Raw genomic sequence first — 18,921 nt, forward strand, 5'->3', positions numbered from 1 at the left:
GTCGAGGCGGAAGGATGGGCGCGAGAAGGAGCCCCGAGGGACGGCGGCTGCCCAGGTGGGTTTGTGGCGGCTGAACAGCGCTCCTCAGCGGGCTCCAGGCGGGGCCGGGGAATCCCTCGAGCGTTGGGGAGATGTGGGAAGGGAGCTGTGCCGCCAAGAGATCTCCAGGTTCCGCCTGGAGGTTGGCAATCCTGAGGCGTGTTTCATTGTGGCGTCAGCCTGATTTGTAACGTCTGGGGAAGGAGGAAGCAGCGTGCGATTTCCCTTTGCCTGCAGAGCCCCCTCTGCCTCCCCAGATCGGGTCTGACAGTTTTAATCAAAGGGGCGGGGAGGCATCTTCTTGGCTGTCAGAATGACTCCGGTGAGGGCAGGCGGAGAGTTGGCAGCCTTATCTGTTGGCTTCTCTCATTCATTTCTACACTTTCCAATTTTTCCATTTGTTGTTGGGTTTTGGCTGTGTCGTTTAGTTGTTGGTTTGGTATTGCCAATAAATTGGTGTTCTTGGTCATTGTGCAGTCATATTAACTAAAGGTTGTCAACTTCCGCTCTAGGAGTGCTTGGTACCTCAAGCTGTGTGGCACTAAAGTGACTGCAAGATGCTTTTCTTTGGGGGGAAATAGGGATTTTTAAAAAACATCCTATAGAGCAGAGTACTTTTGACTTATTTGCAGAGAGTGCCTCTCCTCTGTGAAGGCAAGCAGGTTCAATGTTCTATTTAATGGACTTATAAGTATTTTGTATTTTAAAGTGGTAATCTTGAACAAAGCAGCTCCTTTGAAAATGCAAACACTTTGCCTTCTTACTTTGTATAACAGACCTTTTATATTTTCCCTAAAGATTTAGGCATTTTAATTTCTTAGGTAGGTGACTTCAGCATACCCTGGAATGGACGCTGTTGCCAGCCACAGCTGCCACCTGCTTCAGCAGCTGCATGAGCAGCGCATTCAAGGCCTCCTCTGCGACTGCATGTTGGTGGTCAAAGGGGTCTGCTTCAAAGCACATAAAAATGTGTTAGCTGCTTTCAGTCAGTATTTCAGGTACGTCACTAAACATGTCTTGTCCTAATTTTATTTGGAAACAAGCTGAATTAAAATTGTTGGGTAGGTCTGTGCTGCAGTGGATGCCAAGGACAGAAACAGTCTGTGTACGATAATTGTGCTCATACATAGGCAGACGTGGGGGGAAGAAAAAACTTTACACTGAAATCTGCTTCTCCCCCCCCCCATATAAAATCTTGGGGAGGGGGTTGTTTTGTTTGTCATGTTCCATGTACATAGAACCATGCCAAATAATGCACACTTAACAGGAGACAGTAAGCCAAGGTTTCAGCCTATGACCCACTTGAATTAAATTTACTCAAGTCTCATTGGAATCATGGGATGGTTTTAGAATTTATGACTTTTGTCTTATAGCTTATCTCTGCTGGAAGTTTTTAAATCATCCTAAATTGCATCTATACGAAACACTGAAAGTAGTGACTGAAAAATAATCTTCTATGGAAATGCAAATCTGAATAGCCATCACAGAAGCTCAGCTCAGTAACTATTGCAAGGATTGATTACTACGATTATAAATTTTCTGTAATGCTTTTGAAGATTGGCTGTTTGGTATGCTTGCACCTTGTAAACAGGCTATGCCTCTTCCTTCCCCAGGACACTATTTCAGAATTCTTCAAGCCAGAAGAATGATGTCTTTCACCTGGACATTAAAAATGTTGGTGGAATAGGGCAAATCTTGGACTACATGTACACGTCCCACCTTGACCTGAACCAGGACAACGTACAAGCTCTTTTGGATATTGCAGAGTGTCTGCAAGTGCAGAACATCCTGAATGTGTGTCGTTCCTTTTTAAAATCCTCCACAATCTTGGAGCAGCCAGCGAATATGCCTTGCAACAACGCCTTCCCATTGCAAGACACTTTGGCTGCAGATACTAATTGTGAGACTTACAATGCTAATTTATTATGCGCTTGTACCACAGCTGTACAGCCCAGCACACTCTTGGAGGATCATCATTTGCAGGGGGCGCAGCCTGCTGCACTCCCCATTTCTTCTGGTGATGTAAACAAACAGAAACGAGATTCCATAGATGCAAATTACACAGATCTCCCATTTAAGCAGCCAAATTGTTATTACAAATTTCGTAACTTTTATAGCAAGCAGTTCTACAAGCAAACTGTTTGTCCTGGCAGTGAACGGTCACCAGAGCCATCCTTTGCTTTCAGTGCTTCTGCAGAACGCAGTGCAGTTGAGAATAATGCTTCTTGTATCATCAGCCACTCAGAATGTATTTTGGAATCGCCTGATCATTTGCCTTCAAACTTCCTGGTTCATCCCTTAAATGAGTGTAATGAAGACCAGGATTCAGAAAGCACGCCTTTACAGCCAGCTGAACAGATGAGACTTAAAAAAGCTGTGCCCCTTAAAAAACTGAATTTCTTAAGGTCTCAAAAGTCTTCAGACTTAAGTTCTGCTGAACCTAAAATTGCTGATGGGGACATTGGCAGGGAAACGGAGTCAGAAAAAGAAAGTGACATGCAGAGGACAAATGCTGCTGCTGCAAACCAAGAACTAGTCAGTTCTGAAGGCTTAGAGCAAAATGCTGAGCTTGAGGCACCTCAGGAATTTGCTGAGACAAATGGCCAGTCCCAGGTTTTCCTTTCAGAGAGGCAGTACTCTTGTGCATTATGCAGAAAATCTTTTAAACACCCAAGCAATCTGGAGCTCCACATAAGATCTCATACAGGTACTATTATTGAACACTTCCAGACATTGTAATTTAATGATGTAGTGAAAAGACAGATAACTTCTAGTTCTAACAACTGAAAAGTCTCATTTTCTAATCTTATTTTCAGAAGGGGGTTTCTGTGGATGATCTCATGAGCAAACTGCATTCTGTTTGTACATCATAGCAAATCATGGTTTGTTGCACTTACTGTACAAACTATGATTTGAGCTTCCAAACTAATGTTTAGAGATCATAGAGTTGAAGGGATCTCCAGGGTCACCTAGTGCAACCCCCTGCACAAGGCATGAAATTCACAAATACCTCCCACACACACAGGCATACCCAGTGACCTCTGCTGCATGCCCAGAAGATGGCAAAAACCCTCCAGGATCTCTTTCCAAACTGGCCTGGAGAAAAAATTGACCCCAAAGTGGCAATCAGCATTTCCCTGGGTGTGTAAGAAAGGGCCATAAGAACTAAGCACTGATGCAACCCTTCCTGCCCTCCTTCTCATGATCTGCCTAATTCACAGAATCAGCAATGCTGTCAGATGGCCATCTAGCCTCTGCTTAAAAATCTCCAAAGAAGAAGAGACACCTCCCCCCACCCACCCCCAGGAAGCCTGTTCCGCTGAGGAACCGGTCTAACTATCAGGAAGTTCTTCCTAATGTTGCACCGGAAACTCTTTTGATTTAATTTCAACTCAGTAATTCTAGTCCAACTTTCTGGGGCAACAGAAAGTAATTTTGCAGTATCCCCTATATGTTGTTGTTCAGTCGCAGAGTCAAGTCTGACTCTTTGCGACCCCATTGACAAAGTCACACCAGGCGCTCCTGTCTTCCACCGTCCTCCGAAGTCTGCTCAAATTCGTGTTAGTTACATCAGTAACACTGTCCAGCCATTTCATCTTTTGCCATCCCCTTCTTTTTTTGCCTTCTGTCTTTCCCAGCATCAGGGTCTTCTCCAGTGAGTGCTCCCTTCAAATTTGGTGACCAAAGCATTTGAGCTTCAGCATCTGATCTTCCAGGGAATAGTCAGGGTTGATTTCCCTTTGGACTGACTGATTTGATCTTCTTGCAGTCCAGGGGACTCTCAAGAGTCTTCTACAGCACCACAGCTCAAAAGCATCTATTCTTCTGCACTCGGCCTTCCTTATGGTCCAACTCTCACAGTCATACATTACTACTGGGAATACCATCACTTTGACTATATGGACTTTTGTTGGCAGCCTGATGTCTCTGCTTTTTATTCTACTGCTTAGGTTCACCATAGCTGTCCTCCCAAGGAGCAAACGTCTTTTAATTTCATGGCACCGTCTGCAGTGATCTTGGATCCCAGAAATGTGAAATCTGTTACTACTTCCATGTGTTTCCCTTCTATTTGCCAAGGTGGGATGAGGCCGGATGCCATGATCTTAGTTTTTTTGATGTTGTTTTTCAAGCCTACTTTTGTGCTCTCCTCTTTCACCCTCGACAAGAGGTTCTTTAGGTCCTCCTCACTTTCTGCTATGAGAGTGGTATCATCTGCATATCTGAGGTTGATTTTTTTTCCTGGCAATCTTAATTCCGGCTTGTGCTTCATTCAGGCCAACATTCCGCATGATGTACTCTGCATATAAATCAAATAAGCAGGATGACGATATACATCCTTGTCGAACTCCTTTTCCTATTCTAAACCAATCACTTGTTCCATATCCTGTTCTGACAGTTGCTTCTTGACCCTTATAAAGGTTTCTCAGGAGACATGTGAGGTGGTCTGGTACTCCCGTATCTTTAAGGACTTGCCACAGTTTGTTGTGATCCACACAATCAAAGGCTTTGGCGTAGTCAATGAAGCAGAAATAGACATTTTTCTGGTACTCCCATTCTTTCTCCATAATCCATTGAATGTTGGCAATTTGATCTCTAGTTCCTATACCTCTCTGAAACCCAGCTTGAACTTCTGGTAGTTCCCGATCTACATACTGCTGAAGCCTAGCTTGTAGGATCTTTAACATGACCTTGCTGGTGACCAGAAATGTAAATATTGGAGTCATGGGAAAAATGTGCCCCCTCCCCAATTTGGGGTGTGCAAAAACATGAAGTACTTACTTTCTGTCAAACCTGAACTGTTTTTACTGATTGAACAACATAAATTGCATCATTTGAAATTTAGAATATAAAATTCTATTCTAGCATATTGGTGGAAGTGAAAAATAGAATTTTTTTATATGAAATATTGCAAGTCTGTCCAATACTTAAGAAATAATTGTGAACTGCTGCTCTCTGTACTACATAGCACATGTAGCTTTAATCTTTGTCATCTGAGAGGCAGCCAGCTGAAGGTAGAAGACAAATTCTGTGCTAAACAAATGTGTATTTGGACAGCAACTCTGAGTTACAATAAGTAGGAGTCGCAGCATATTTGGCTATTAAGCTAAACTTTATAACATTGAAAATCTTGACTTCTTCAATAGTGGATAATAACTAGTATTGCATATTAATTGTTGCCAAAAATATTCACATTTAAGCAGAAGTCTTTGAAAAGGTTGTATAAGTAAGATTTTTGTCCAGCTGTTCCAAATTTCAAAATTTTTCCATTGGAAAAATTGAGAAAGTCCTTAGGCACTTTCATGCTGTACATTTGGAATGAATGAAATGCTTTGTAAGAGAAGGTTTTTTCTCATGCAAAGAGAGAAAATATTTGATAGGAGGCTTTTTTCAGTGTCCCCCAGTATTTCCCATTTTTTTCTACTGGGAAAGTAGAGAGAAGTCCCCCCCCCCCAATTTTTTTGGGTTTTTCCCCTGGGCCTTTAAGTGTGTTAAATGTAGACTGTCTACAATGACAATTAATCTCCTCTGTAAAAAATTGTATCCTGCCAATACAGTTAGAATTGCAAATGTTATTGCTTCTTCTTTTAGGTGAGAAGCCATTTGAATGTAACATTTGTGGGAAATGTTTCTCACAGGTAGGAATTTAAATATATATATATATATACATATATAAAGTGTCCTTTGTCTGAATCAGTTCTGCTTTCATTAATATGCAGTCTGGCCACCTGCGATTATTCACTTTTATCTTACAGTTAGGTTGCTATGTCAGTCAGAAAAATATTGTGTATAGCCATTAGCCATTACAAAACAGAACATGAACAGCGAAGTTCCCAAATAACACCTTAAAAATTCCCCCGGTTGCTATGTGGGTAGAACTTCTTGGTAATACTGTATGACCCATAGATGGGGAGAGAAAATGTTCAGAGATGCTTTTAACCTCGTTGAGAAAAGCTTATTGTGTTCTCTACATTTAAACCTTTTCTCCTTTAAAAGTCTTAGAATTCTTCAAGAATATGAAACATCCAAGACTTTCATGTCTGCAAACATTTGAGTCCATAAAGTACAGCTCAACCTCAAATTATTATTTCTTAATTCCCCAACAAATAGTAAATGTTTTTGTATGCTGCATGAGTGAAAAGCCTGGGGGAGGGGTGGAATGTGATCCATCACAAGCGGACGAGTGCTCATGAAAGCACATTTTCCTGCTTGCCATTCCCTTCTACAGGCCTCAAATAGCCTGTAGGAGTTGCTTTTAGAGCCAGAGTGCTAATTTTCTAACTTTCTGAATTCTTTTCAGAGTACAGAATTAGAATCATAGAGTTGGAAGGGGCCATACTGGCCATGTAGTCCCACCCCCTGCGGAATGCAGGATCAGTCTCAAGCAAGTGTTTGTCCGGCCATTGCTTGAAGATTGCCAGCAAGGGGGAGCTCACCGCCTCTTGAGGCAGCCAATTCCATTGCTGAACTACGTGTTACTGATAAAAATAACAATCTGTCCGCAATTTAAACCTATTATTGTGAATACTAACCTCTGCTACCATCAAGAACAGCTCCCTGCCCTCCTCTAAGTGACAGTGTTTCAAATACAGAGAGCAGTCATGATCCCCCTCAACCTCCCCTTCTCTAGATGGAACATTCCCAAGTCCCTCAGCCTTTCCTCCTTGGGCTTCTTGGTCTCCAGGCTCCAGTTTGAGCTGAGAGCTCTCAGTGCAGGTGCTAGAAGACTTCATTCCTCTTGGGGGGCAGAACTCTCAGGTGTTTCATCAAGTGACAGGATGAGATTAGGGAACCTTCTGTGTTCCCTGCTTCCTAAGGGCTGTAGCTCCCAGCGTAAGCACAGTCATGGTCTGGGGAAGAATGCAATATGGAGATTTCCCCATAGATGGCGGGCAGCACTGCCCAGTAAGTTGTGGCTGTTTTTGTGATGCAAGTAAAACATCACTAGTCTCTAGCAGCCATTCAGTAACGTTTTAGCATTCTTTCATTCTTAATATCCAGCAGTGCATTGCTGACATAGGGAAATAAAGTAAGGTCCTCCCTTCCTGTTGTAAACCTTTACTGAGATGACTCACTTGGGTTCTTTTATTATAATAAAACTTTTCTTTTTTTCAGGCAGGCAATCTTCAGACTCATTTACGTCGGCATTCAGGTGAAAAACCTTACATCTGTGAAGTCTGCGGGAAACGGTTTGTATGACTGTGAAGCTTGCATAGTTAGTGTGAGAGTGTAGCATGAGAAGTGGGCAGTTACTTCTCTGGAATTGGACAAACTAACACCTACCCCAGGGAGTTGTCTTGACTTTAGGAAGTCCCAAGTGGACAATTTCAGAAAACAGCAGATCATGTCACTGCTGTCTTTGGCACATTGCAGTCTCAGGGAAATGACACTTTGACAATTCTGAAGGAAAGACTGGAATTCTCTGAATGTGAAAAGCTTTTAATAGACAAAACTGCTGCTCTTTAGGCTGGATCCTATGAACTGTGAATGGAAGGCACTCACAGACACAGATCTTTTCCACCTCCCCCTTACCCCAGCAGCCCTGTATAATCTCCAAAAGGTAATGGTTGGGGAAGCCTAGTGGACAAAATGCCATGGGGCTGGCAATTGGGTCTGTGCCCCCCATGCACCACTGGAAGCTTCCCTGGCAGGTGGGGAAAGTTTGACCCAATTCTCCCTTCTTACTGTACCCCCCCCCACCCTTATCCAGAGGCAGTTTGTCAATGAGATCCTCCCTGAAGGGTCCTTTTTTCCAAAGATTTTAATGCTTTTTTTGCAGTGTCCTTATTGTTACCTTCTGTCACTCAGACAAAAATATTGATGACAGCATGCAGCCTCCAATTCTTGTTAACATTTATCCAGGCTAAAAGGATAAGAAGACAAATAGCTCCTTGAAGCAAGTAAATGACATCATGGAGGGGATGTTTTATGGTCTGGCACTGCCTGGCATTGAAGTGTGGCTGTATTCCAAACCACCACCACCAAAGTTGGAATGGTCAGGGGATGCAGAGCCATCTGACCACTCCAAATTTTGTGATGGCGAGCAGATGCTGAGGGCAGCAGCTTCTTTTATTTTTAATTGTCCTTAATTTATACTTTGCCTTACTTCTCCATGGGGACTCAAGAGTGGCTTCCATCATTCTGTCTCCTCCATTTTATCCCCTTAATGACCCTGTAAGGTAGATTAGGCTGAGAGCATACTACTTCCAATGTGAGGGAGAGGATGTCCACAGTCATCCAGGATGGCACTTGAGTCTCCTTTCTCCTAGCTTTGCATTCTACTCACGGCACTACACCTGAGTCTTCAGAGGCCCAGGTGCTCTATCTAAAATCCCCTCAGCAGAGCATCCCACTCCTAGTGGTGGCAGCAGTTGCCCTGCAGGTGTCAGTTGTACGATCCACCCCCTCCCCACAGGAGCTGTTGACACTTATACAGCCTCATGCACTCAGCAATGACATTTTCATCCCAGCCTTATGTGGTCCTTGCACCCTTTGTTGTGTCCTCACAACAGCCTTGTGAAGTAGGGAATGACTGGCCCGAGCCAGCTAGTGGACTTCATGACTGAGCATATATTGGAACTCAGTTCCAGTTGCAATTGTCACCATTGCAACCACAGTGGCTGCCACCACACTGGTTCTGTATGGTTTGTTCATTGAATCCCTTGAATCGGTTTTTGTTTGCACCCAGACCTGGTGCATTCTCACTGTGGAGGCTTTTAAATGCGTGATCCGGATCTTGACAGTCGAGAGAGGAAAGTTTGTCACAGGAAATTTGAATGACCTCTCAGCTTCCCTTCTAGGTTTGCTGCGTCTGGGGATGTCCAGCGTCATATTATTATTCACACTGGAGAAAAGCCTCACCTGTGTGATATTTGTGGCCGAGGTATGTTGGAGTTGCCCAGCTCTCTTCTTATGGGTTTAAGAAGGAACCATCAGCGAGGCTAACTCACCACCCCTGCAGCACTGAATCCTGCAGCACTGTAGAGAGCTGAATCAATCTTCTCTCCCCACCCCAGCTCAGGCAAACTCCAGCTGTATGCTGGGTTTTGGGAGAGGGCAGAGTCTAGCCTGTGATGCAACAACTGGCAACATTGCCGTGTGTTGGAGGAGTACATGCCTCAGCCCATCACAAGGAGCAGAATGGGCAGAATGGAGCAGGTGCAGAGGAGAGCGACAAGGATGATCAGGGACCTGGAGACCGAGCCCTGCAAGGAGGAAAGGCTTGAGGGACTTGGGAATGTGCAGGCTGGAGAAGAGGAGGTTGCGGGGGGTGGGAGACATGATTGCTCTCAAAGTATTTAAAAGTCTGTCACTTAGAGAAGGGCAGGGAGCTGTTCTTGTTGGCAGCAGAGGATAGGACTTTGCAATAATGGGTTTAAATTAAGGATGGGAAGGTACCGGTTGAGTATTAGGAAAAACGTTTACAGTAAGAATTGTTTAGCAGGGGAATCAGCTATTGAGGGAGGTGGTGATCTCCCCTTTACTGGCAGTCTTTAAGCAGTGGTGCTGGTCATTATCAGGGATTCTGTAGGGTGATACTGTATTGAGTAGGGGGCTGGATTAGGTGGCCTGGATGGCCCCTTCCAACTCTATGATTCTTTGAGCAGTTGGCCTACGGTCTCTGCGTAGCTGCTGCAGCACTGTCAGTTCATTGTAGGACATAAACACATGAAACTGCCTTCTACTGGATCAGACCAGCAGTCCATCATGGTCAGTCTTGTCTATTCAGACTGGCAGTGGGTCTCCAGGGTCTCAGGTACAGAGATCCTTCACATCACCTCCTTCCTGGTCCTCTCAACTGGAGATGCTGCTGGGGATGGGACCTGGGACCTTCTGCATGCCAAGCAGACTGAGTTAGGCCCCTGCCTAAAAATTCAGAGATGCGCAGCTTGCTGGAAGTCAATGAACATGCATGAAGCTGCTTTGTATTGAGCCTGACCATTTGTCTATCAAGGTCAATATTGTGTCTTGGATTGGTGGTACCAGAGCCTCTGGTCCTTCACTTCTCCTGCACCTGATCCTTTTAGTTGGAGGTGCCAGGGACTGAACCTGTGGCCTTCTGTCTGCCTCTGGGTGGTGTGCCCTTCCACACCCATAGGGTACAACATGGATTGCCTGGGCGTGAATCTCTGCATGAATGTGTGCTGCAGGGACAGTTGCATGACCCTTGTGGAGTCCTTTGGGGGCTGGCTCCCTGCAGCTAACCATCTCTCTCTCACACATCATTCCAGGGTTTAGTAACTTCAGTAATTTGAAGGAACACAAAAAGAACCATGCAGTAGAGAAAGTTTTCACCTGTGATGAGTGCGGAAAATCCTTTAATTTACCCCGTAAGTTGGTGAAGCATAGGATCAGGCATACAGGAGAAAGGCCTTATAGCTGCTCAGCTTGTGGTAAGTCTGTACTTAACAAATGCAACTCCCTGGTGTCAAGTTCTGTGCAGTGGTTGTTAAGTCCACCTCTTTGATGTAAATTAAATTGGGTTTTATTTAAATGATAAGCATGTCAACAGAAAGACAAGTCTTGCTAAAACTGATCTGTATTAACTAGGTCACACCTTTATAGATTACTGTACTTTATAGATCTGTACTAACTAGGTCACACCTTTATAGCCATTAATTATGCATGCTTTAAGTGCCTAAATTCTGGTGGGCTTAATATTCAAAGACAAATAGCTTCACTCATCCCCACACAGTTCGCAGAGCTCATGAAAATGAAAGTTAAGATTTTCTAGCCATGTAGACAATTGGTGCTCTTCACAAGTTTGGGAAGGAATGCATGTAACTGGCTAAGTACTTATACAAAGTTACAGAGAATACAGACAGAGGCAAAGCAAGGTGTGCAAAGACTTCAGCAAAATCAGCACAGAAACACAAGGTATACAATCATGGCAAGACTCAGTTCTTGACACCCAGGTATGGTAATTTCTTCTTCTTAAGGATGTTCTGGCCAGTCATGAAGTTCCAGTTGCTTTTGTTTGTGTATGTGTGAGGGGGAGGGGTGACTCTTCATGAAAGTTTCTGCTGTGGTCTTTCTGTTCTATCATGGTATTAAGTAAGGGGGAGACTGAGATGTGTGTTTAGAGTCATAAGCGTTGGAGGGGACCTCCAGGTCATCTAGTCCAAACAATGCAGGGAATTCACAAATATGTCCTCCCACACAATGCCAGTGACACCTGCTCCATGCCCTGAAGATGGCAAAAGAAAAAAATATCTCCAGGATTTTTGGAAGTTCTTCCTAACGTTTAGCCAAAAACTATTTTGATTTAATTTCAACCCAAGCTCTCGGTCATCTCCTCTCCAGGCTAAACATAACCCAGCTCCTTCAACCTTTCCCCATAGGGTCTCCAGATTCCTTACCATCTTTGTTGCCCTCCTCTGCCCACTCTTAGGTTAGTAATTATCATTCCTAAAATTAACTTACTTGTAGCTTTTAGTGAACTGAGTTTGCTGTTATCATTCTCATAACCATTGAAAGAAGATTCCTGTTCAGAGTGGAGTTTCTTTCCTTTGCACAAACCAGGATTTCAAAATGGAATTTAGAATTTCAGTTTGTGGGAAAGAAATTAGCTCCACTTTAAGAACATAAGAATGGGCTCTGCTGGATCAGACCAGCGGTCCACCTAGTCCGCTTTGCTTGGAGGTTCAACAGCAGGACATGGAAGCTGAAGCCTTCCTTTGATGTGACCTCCTGGCAATGGGAGTGAGAGGTTTCCTGCCTCTGAACATTGAGGCTTCCTTTAGCCACTGACAGACCTCTCCTCTGTGGATCTGTCTAATCCCCTTTTAAAGTTATCAATGCCTGTGCCCATCACTACATCCTATGGCAGTGAATGCCACATTTTAATCATTTGCCACAAAAGCTTATACCCAGAATTCAAATTTGTTGGTCTTAAAGGTGCCATTGGACTCAGACTTTGTTCTGTTGCTTCAGACCATCACTGCGACCCGCCTGAAACAAACAGAATGTTACTTTGATACATGAGTGTGCCCTTGCCTCTACAGAAGCAAAAACAAAATTTCAGTGTCACTGGAAAGTAGTGAACAGATGTCCCTTCCCCGAGGTCTATGAAGTCTTTCTGTGGATAAAAAAGTTTCTGCTCTGTTTTTCCAAGGCCTTTTCCCCCACAATTTTCCCAACAGAGAAACTAGAAATTCTGGGGCATACTGGAAAAAAACCCCTATGAAATATCTTCTCTTTTAGAAATTTTACATCTCTACTCTCAACACTGAAGAAGATAGAAGAAGAAGATATTGGATTTATATCCCGCCCTCCACTCCGAAGAGTCTCAGAGCGGCTCACAATCTCCTTTACCTTCCTCCCCCACAACAGACACCCTGTGAGGTGGGTGGGGCTGGAGAGGGCTCTCACAGCAGCTGCCCTTTCAAGGACAACCTCTGCCAGAGCTATGGCTGACCCAAGGCCATCTCAGCAGGTGCAAGTGGAGGAGTGGGGAATCAAACCCGGTTCTCCCAGATAAGAGTCCGCACACTTAACCACTACACCAAACTGGAAAGCAGAGGTGTCCAGTTACTATGAGACTGGCTAGAAAGCTCTTCCTTATCCTTTTACTACAGTTCTGCTGCCCATTATACATTATGGGGCTAAGCATTTTTTTTCTTTCCTTTTTTTTGGTAGAATAACATATCCCATCTTCAAAAGAAAATGTCTGAACACACACACACACAAGCATACGCATATACATGCACACATACAAACACTTTGCTCTGGTTAGACCTCACTTAATGTTTTGTGTTCAGTTTTGGGCACCACTAAGAAGGATATAGACAAGCTGGAACATGTCCAGAGGAGGGCAACAAAGATTGCGAGGGGTCTGAAGACCAAGTCCTACAAGGAAAGGCTGAAGTTTTTGGGTATGTTTAGCCTGGAGAAGAGACAACTGAGAGGTGATATGATTACCATCTTAAAGGACTGTCATATAGAAGATGCTGAATAATTGCTTTCTGTTGCCCCAGAAGGTCGCCACTTTCTGGGCATGGAGCAGGTATTTGTGAATTTCCCTGCATTGTGCAGGGGGTTGGGCTAGATTACCCTTGAGGTACCTTCCAACTCTGTGGTTCTGTGATTCTATTGCTGTACAGGACAATGCACTACATATGCAGTTGATCTTTACTGGTAAGAACTGGTATTTAAATACCTTTTCATTTTCTAGGAAAATGCTTTGCAGGGTCTGGTGACCTACGAAGACACATCCGCACTCATACTGGGGAAAAGCCATATACCTGCGAGACCTGCAATAAATGTTTCAGTCGTTCCGCTGTCTTACGCCGGCACAAAAAAATCCATTGCAAAGCTGGTAACGAAGATCCAAGTAGTCTTGATGAGCTTACCCAACCAGGGGAGATGTCTGACCTTGAAAAGTCCCAAATGCCAGACTCGTTTACCCAAGAAATATCGGTAACTTTACTGCCAGTGTCTGTGAAATTTCCCGTCCACCCAACTGGCAGTTCAGTGAGTGAACTTGAGAGCTCGGCAGTAACATTCCAAAAAGAGCAGCCCGCGGCTCAACAGAACAGTTGTGGAAGCCATCAGAAACTGAGTTTAGATCCAGCCAGGTTCTCCAGATTTCAACAAAGATTTAATCGCTCTTGTTCTTATAAAGAGGTGGACGTGCCACCGGGGGAGGAACCCCTGCAGTCTGATGAGATTCACACCACTGGGGCTAGCCTGAGCAGCAGCTGTAGCAGTGAGCCGAATAGCCGTCTATCATCTGCAGAATTCAGGAGTAATGAAGGTCCGTTCTTTTCCAGTGTGACGCTCTGGGGTTTAGCCATGAAGACTTTGCAAAATGAGAATGAGCTGGGTCAGTGAGAAGTCATGCTGTGTCAGCTGATGGGGGCTGTACTTTCACAGAGTGTTTAGAACTGCTCAGAGAGCATTGTTGTAATCCTTATAAAGGAAGTCAGTATTATTATCCTGCCATTGCAGATGGTGGACAGAGGCAACAAGGCTGGTTCACCTGAAGTCACCTCCCAAGCTTGTGGCAGAGGCCAGATGTGAAGCTGGCAGCTTCCTGATCAGCATCTGGCAGCAGACTGTGGGTGCTGTCATTAAGAGAGCTGAGTAACTCTTGGGGGCACAATCCATTGGAAGTCCCAGGTGCTGTTGTACAGCTCTTGTTCATCTCAGGGAGAGATTCACAGAATAACTTTTCACTGGGTTGGGCACCATTGTTGTGCATGTGTTTATTTATTTATACCCTGCTTTTTCTCCCTTCAGTTGGGACTTGAGCAGCTTAGAACATCGGTCTCCCCACCTCCATTTTCTCACAACAACAACCTTGTGAGGTAGGCCAGGGGCTCAAGGTCATCCACTGAGTTTTGATGGTAGAAGTGAGCATTCGAACCTGGGCCTCGCTGAGTCCTGATCCAGCACTCTATCCATTATAGCACAGTGGGGCAATGTGTGAGTGCCATTTGAATTGTCTACTTCAGCCCCCAAAATATCTTAGGGTGGCTGAGGTAGAAGTCACCTGTGAAACTGTCTGAGAGTATAGCAACACCTGACATTGATCACCTCAGAAAGAGCCAGTCTCTGATTGTTGAGAAATCTGAAGCTCCCCCAGACCCAGTCAAAGAAAGCTGCAGGAGACCATGAAGCCATTGTCTCCCTCTCAGCCTCTGCAGCTCCCTCTTAGCTGCTCTTTCTTCTCTTGCCTGCTAAGGGGAACTAGCTGCTAAAGGAGGGTGAAGCATCCCTTTCAGTGGCTCACCTTGGGGGCAGTTTCAGGATTCTCAGAACTGAAGAATCTGGCTTCTTTTAAGGTGGAAATGTGATCTATAAACAGAATACTGATGTCAAAGATTTCAGGTTTTCACGGCTGGTAACATCATTAGGGTTTGTAGAATCTTTCAGGCTCAAGTGCCGTGTTCTACCGGAGAAAGTTTTCCTTCCAGACGTTTCGTTCTCAGCTGCGGAGAACATCCTCAGTGGCGTTGCAGCCGGAGCAGGCGCTCTGACCTTCCAGGAAGCCCCACCAAACAATGGGCACATCCACAAAACAATTGCCCTTTCACCACACCCCCTCCAGCCTAGAAATAGCAGCTCTCCAGCAGCCCTGGCCCCACTCAATGCACAGCAGCCAAGAAGGTCAGAGCGCCTGCTCCGGCTGCAACGCCACTGAGGATGTTCTCCGCAGCTGAGAATGAAACGTCTGGAAGGAAAACTTTCTCCAGTAGAACACGGCACTTGAGCCCGAAAGATTCTACAAACCCTAAAGAATACTGATGTGCTCATGGTGTGCAGCATTGCTGGTGTGTTTTGCTGTGGAGTGCTCAGAACTTCCAGCACAGCTGGCAGCACTCCCTTTGTTGAGTGCAGCGTTCCTGTCTTTGCTTTCATAATGGGGAGCCTATAAAGGTGACTAAACTCTGAGAGCCAAAAGGGAGCACTTTCTCCCTCCCCCATGAAGATAGTTTTGGGTGGGTTGCCATGTTGATCTCCTGTAGAAGGCCAAGATTTTAGTCCAGCTGCACCTTAAAGATCAACATGATTTCCAGGGGTAGGCGCTTTTGAGAGTCCAGGATCTAATAAAGGAGGCTTTGCCTCTTGGAATCTGGTGCCCTGGGAAGCAGGTGCAGCTGGAGCTGAGTCCTGCTCTTCCCCCCCTCCAAGTACCAGAACGATGCAGCAAGGCTCGGGACACCTGGACCAAAGTCACCCATGCTAGCAGTGGTGTCATGTGACTTCCCAAACTAAGGCAGGATTTAGCCATGTGTAATATTAAACACGTTTGTCAGTGCAGTTTGTCAGTTTATGTAGAAAGTTTTATTTTTATATCAAAGCAATGTTTATATTGCAATATTTTGTATTAGTTTGTACATATGTGGACCTTTAGAATAAATTATGTTTTTATATTTAAAATCATAATTGTGTATTTGCTAAGCTGGAAAAGATATGTTTACCTTTAATGCATATAGTATTATTTTCTGCAGCTAATCAAACAGTCCTGGTTTAAAGTGTGGAATCTCAGATATATTTTCCATTGTCAACCTCTAAGGCGAGGGGACCCCCAGTACATCGCTAAGAACTGCACCAAAGTCTGGTTCTGACTGTGGGAGGGTAGAAAGAGTCTCCCCTGTTCCTTAACAGCCTCACTGAATCATTACAGCCTGCAGCTATAATTTGAGTGATCCAAGACTTCTACAAAGTATAGCTTGAAACTTTGGTTTTTACACTTTCTCAGCATGATAGAACAGGAGTCCAGTGGCATCTTAAAAGCTAACAGTCTTAAAAACGTATGCTCCAGTTCTTTTAAAACCTTTAAATGCGCATGAAAACTTATACCCAGAATAAAGTGTTGTTCTTAAAGGTGCCACTGAACTCAAACTTTGCCCTGCTGCTTCAGCCAGCACAGCTACCCACCTAGATTTAACAGTCTTAAAACCTAACACATGTTACTCTGTTTAGTCCTATCCCTGCCAAATACTTTTGCTTAATAGACGAACACTTCATGTACCTGATGAAGTGAGCTCTGGCTCATGAAAGCTTATGTTGGAATAAGGTTTCAGCTTTTAATGCTGGGCTCCCCAACTGTTTTGAGGCTGCAGACATCTTTGGCCTTCTGATACAGGGTGGTGGACACAACTACAAAATGGCTACTACTGGAGGTGGGACCAGCCAAGGAAAGATGTTATCCTTAATTCTGATAGGTCTTCAGCATTTCAGGGAGAAGCTCTATTTTATGCCATAACGTTGTTTCAAATATTTTCCTGCCTACACACAGCTTACCTTCAGTCACACACTGCAAATCTTCCTGCTGTGTTGGCAGCTGCTGCCAAAATAACCTTTTTAAAGTCTGCACAGACTTTTAAAAAGAAGCCCTGCTGGGCAAAAGCCCCACCTGAAAGGAAAGATGTTGGGGGGATCCCTGCCGGAAAGTGCCAATGGACTCCTGTTCATTTTGCTACTACAGAAGTTTCTTCAGCATAGTTACTTGAGTCTTTGGCCACCAGATGGCAATGGGTATTCCAGGACAGATCTAAATAGGCTGGCTCTTATTATGCTAATTTTACTGTAGGAGTACAGAAGCTTATATTGCACAGAAGTCTTCGTATGGCAGGTGTTCAGCTACAGAGAAAGATCGGCAGTTGCAAGTGTTGAGAAGATTTCATCATCAAACTCTCTCTCCCCGCCCCCCCCCCGTTAATTTCCCAAAACATTGTTGCTTGGTAACACTGAATTCATATTGTTATGCATTGTCATGCATTGTTATCTTTAATTACATTGTTATCTTTAATTAGGAACTGAGGTTTATAGTTCTGCAACCTGGTGATGGTTTGGTTTATATTACTTTGTTAGCTATAGAGAGCCAGGATGGTTATAAATGCCGGTTACAGTCTGGGCCATTTCAGGCAGTCCTCTGTGCAATCCTGTTCTAATTTTAATGTGCATGACACATCTTCCTGCATGGAGGCTGATGACTGAATGTTCAGGAAGTCATGTTTGAATCACAATTTCTGAACAGCACTTTCAAACTATTGAAAAAAAGTGCTCCTCTTCCCCGGATGCTTGGAAAGGGGGCAAAAATGCCTTTTGTACACACACAAAAGCCTTTATTGGCATATGTCAGATTATAAAGAAATAAACAGATACAAAAATAACAAATAGTCAAATGCAACTATACTTTGGACAATTGATTCTTGATTACTAGACTCAAGAATAAAGTAACCTTTTCAGTTATTTCAGATGACAAATCATTCAGAAGACCGCAAACCTTTACAGCGTCTGAGCAGCCTGTGTCATATTGAACAAAACTGAATCTAGAAACCTAAGGCGTATAGTATCATATAGGAGACAATAAAGAAGAATATGGGATGAGTTGACATGATTTAAATTACATATACAAAGTCTTAATGCGAGTGGGATTTTTTTATATCTACCATAGAAAATTGCTGATGGGATAGTATTGCATCTGGCAAGGGTAAATGCTCTACGCAATTTTGGAACATGAAGAAGATTTTGGATTTATATTCCGCCCTATACTCTGAATCTCAGAGTGGTCACAATCTCCTCTACCTTCCCACCCCCCACAACAAACACCCTGTGAGATAGGTGGGGCTGAGAGATCTTTTATAGCAACTGCCCATTCAAGGACAGCTTCTATGAAAGCTATGGCTGACCCAAGGCCATCCCAGCAGGTGCAAGTGGAGGAGTGGGGAATCAAACCCGGCTCTCCCAGAGAAGAGTCCACGAACTTAACCTCTACATCAAACTGGCATCAGCATGGAGAGTTGATAAGAAGGCAAATGATAAATAGTTAGGGAAAACCCAGAATTCAAAGGGGAGCAAGATTTATTGGAACACTTTCAAACTATTGAAAAAGTGCTCTCCTCTGCCCTGGATTCTTGGAAAGGGGGCAAAAATGCCTTTCATGTTTCTATTCTGAAATTATCTCCCCTGTCCTCCTCCATCTTGGGGGTAGGGAGAATCAGTGAAAGAAAAAAACAGGTTTCTTACCTGTAACTGATGATCTTCGAGTGGTCATCTGTGCTGTCACACACATGGGTTTTCCCGCCAGGACGAACCCGACCTCGGAGATTTTAAAAGCTAGCCTAGGCGTTATTTTTGGCACGTGTTCCCTCCTTCTCTGGGGAGCAGGCATCCACTGCGCATGCCTGGAGCGAGGGGAAGGCGCTCCACCCACCCAATTTCTTTCCCGCCACTGTCCAGCGGTAAGAGAAGTGTAAGTTAAGTTAGATAACCAGCAGCGGGGATGGCTGCGCAGGCGTGTGTGACTGCACAGATGACCACTTGAAGATCATCAGTTACAGGTAAGAAACCTGTTTATCTTCTTCGTGGTCTCTGTGCAGTCCCACACAAGGGTGACTGATAAGCTGAACTGCACAGAGGTGGGTGCTGATT

At 44.3% G+C, this 18,921-nt stretch overlaps 1 protein-coding gene across 1 annotated transcript; it reads left to right on the forward strand.

Moving 5' to 3' along the window:
- Positions 1 to 4: 4 nt before the first annotated feature.
- ZBTB49 (zinc finger and BTB domain containing 49) lies at positions 5 to 13,890 on the forward strand. Its single transcript, XM_060246115.1, has 8 exons — positions 5 to 55; positions 865 to 1,037; positions 1,653 to 2,746; positions 5,629 to 5,675; positions 7,153 to 7,226; positions 8,838 to 8,920; positions 10,269 to 10,430; positions 13,211 to 13,890. The coding sequence occupies exons 2-8, from the start codon at positions 886 to 888 to the stop codon at positions 13,867 to 13,869; spliced, it is 2,271 nt and encodes a 756-aa protein (XP_060102098.1). The 5' UTR covers positions 5 to 55; positions 865 to 885; the 3' UTR covers positions 13,870 to 13,890.
- Positions 13,891 to 18,921: the final 5,031 nt, after the last annotated feature.

Source organism: Heteronotia binoei, chromosome 9 (genome assembly GCF_032191835.1).
Source record: "Heteronotia binoei isolate CCM8104 ecotype False Entrance Well chromosome 9, APGP_CSIRO_Hbin_v1, whole genome shotgun sequence".
Taxonomy (NCBI): Eukaryota; Metazoa; Chordata; class Lepidosauria; order Squamata; family Gekkonidae; genus Heteronotia; species Heteronotia binoei.

Bases quoted from the DNA above. Each gene is read 5' to 3' on its own strand.
- ZBTB49 (XM_060246115.1), top strand. From the start codon at position 886: ATGGACGCTGTTGCCAGCCACAGCTGCCACCTGCTTCAGCAGCTGCAT. The intron at 5,676-7,152 runs GTAGGAATTTAA...TCTTTTTTTCAG, and splicing joins GTGGGAAATGTTTCTCACAG to GCAGGCAATCTTCAGACTCA. The intron at 10,431-13,210 runs GTAAGTCTGTAC...TTCATTTTCTAG, and splicing joins TTATAGCTGCTCAGCTTGTG to GAAAATGCTTTGCAGGGTCT.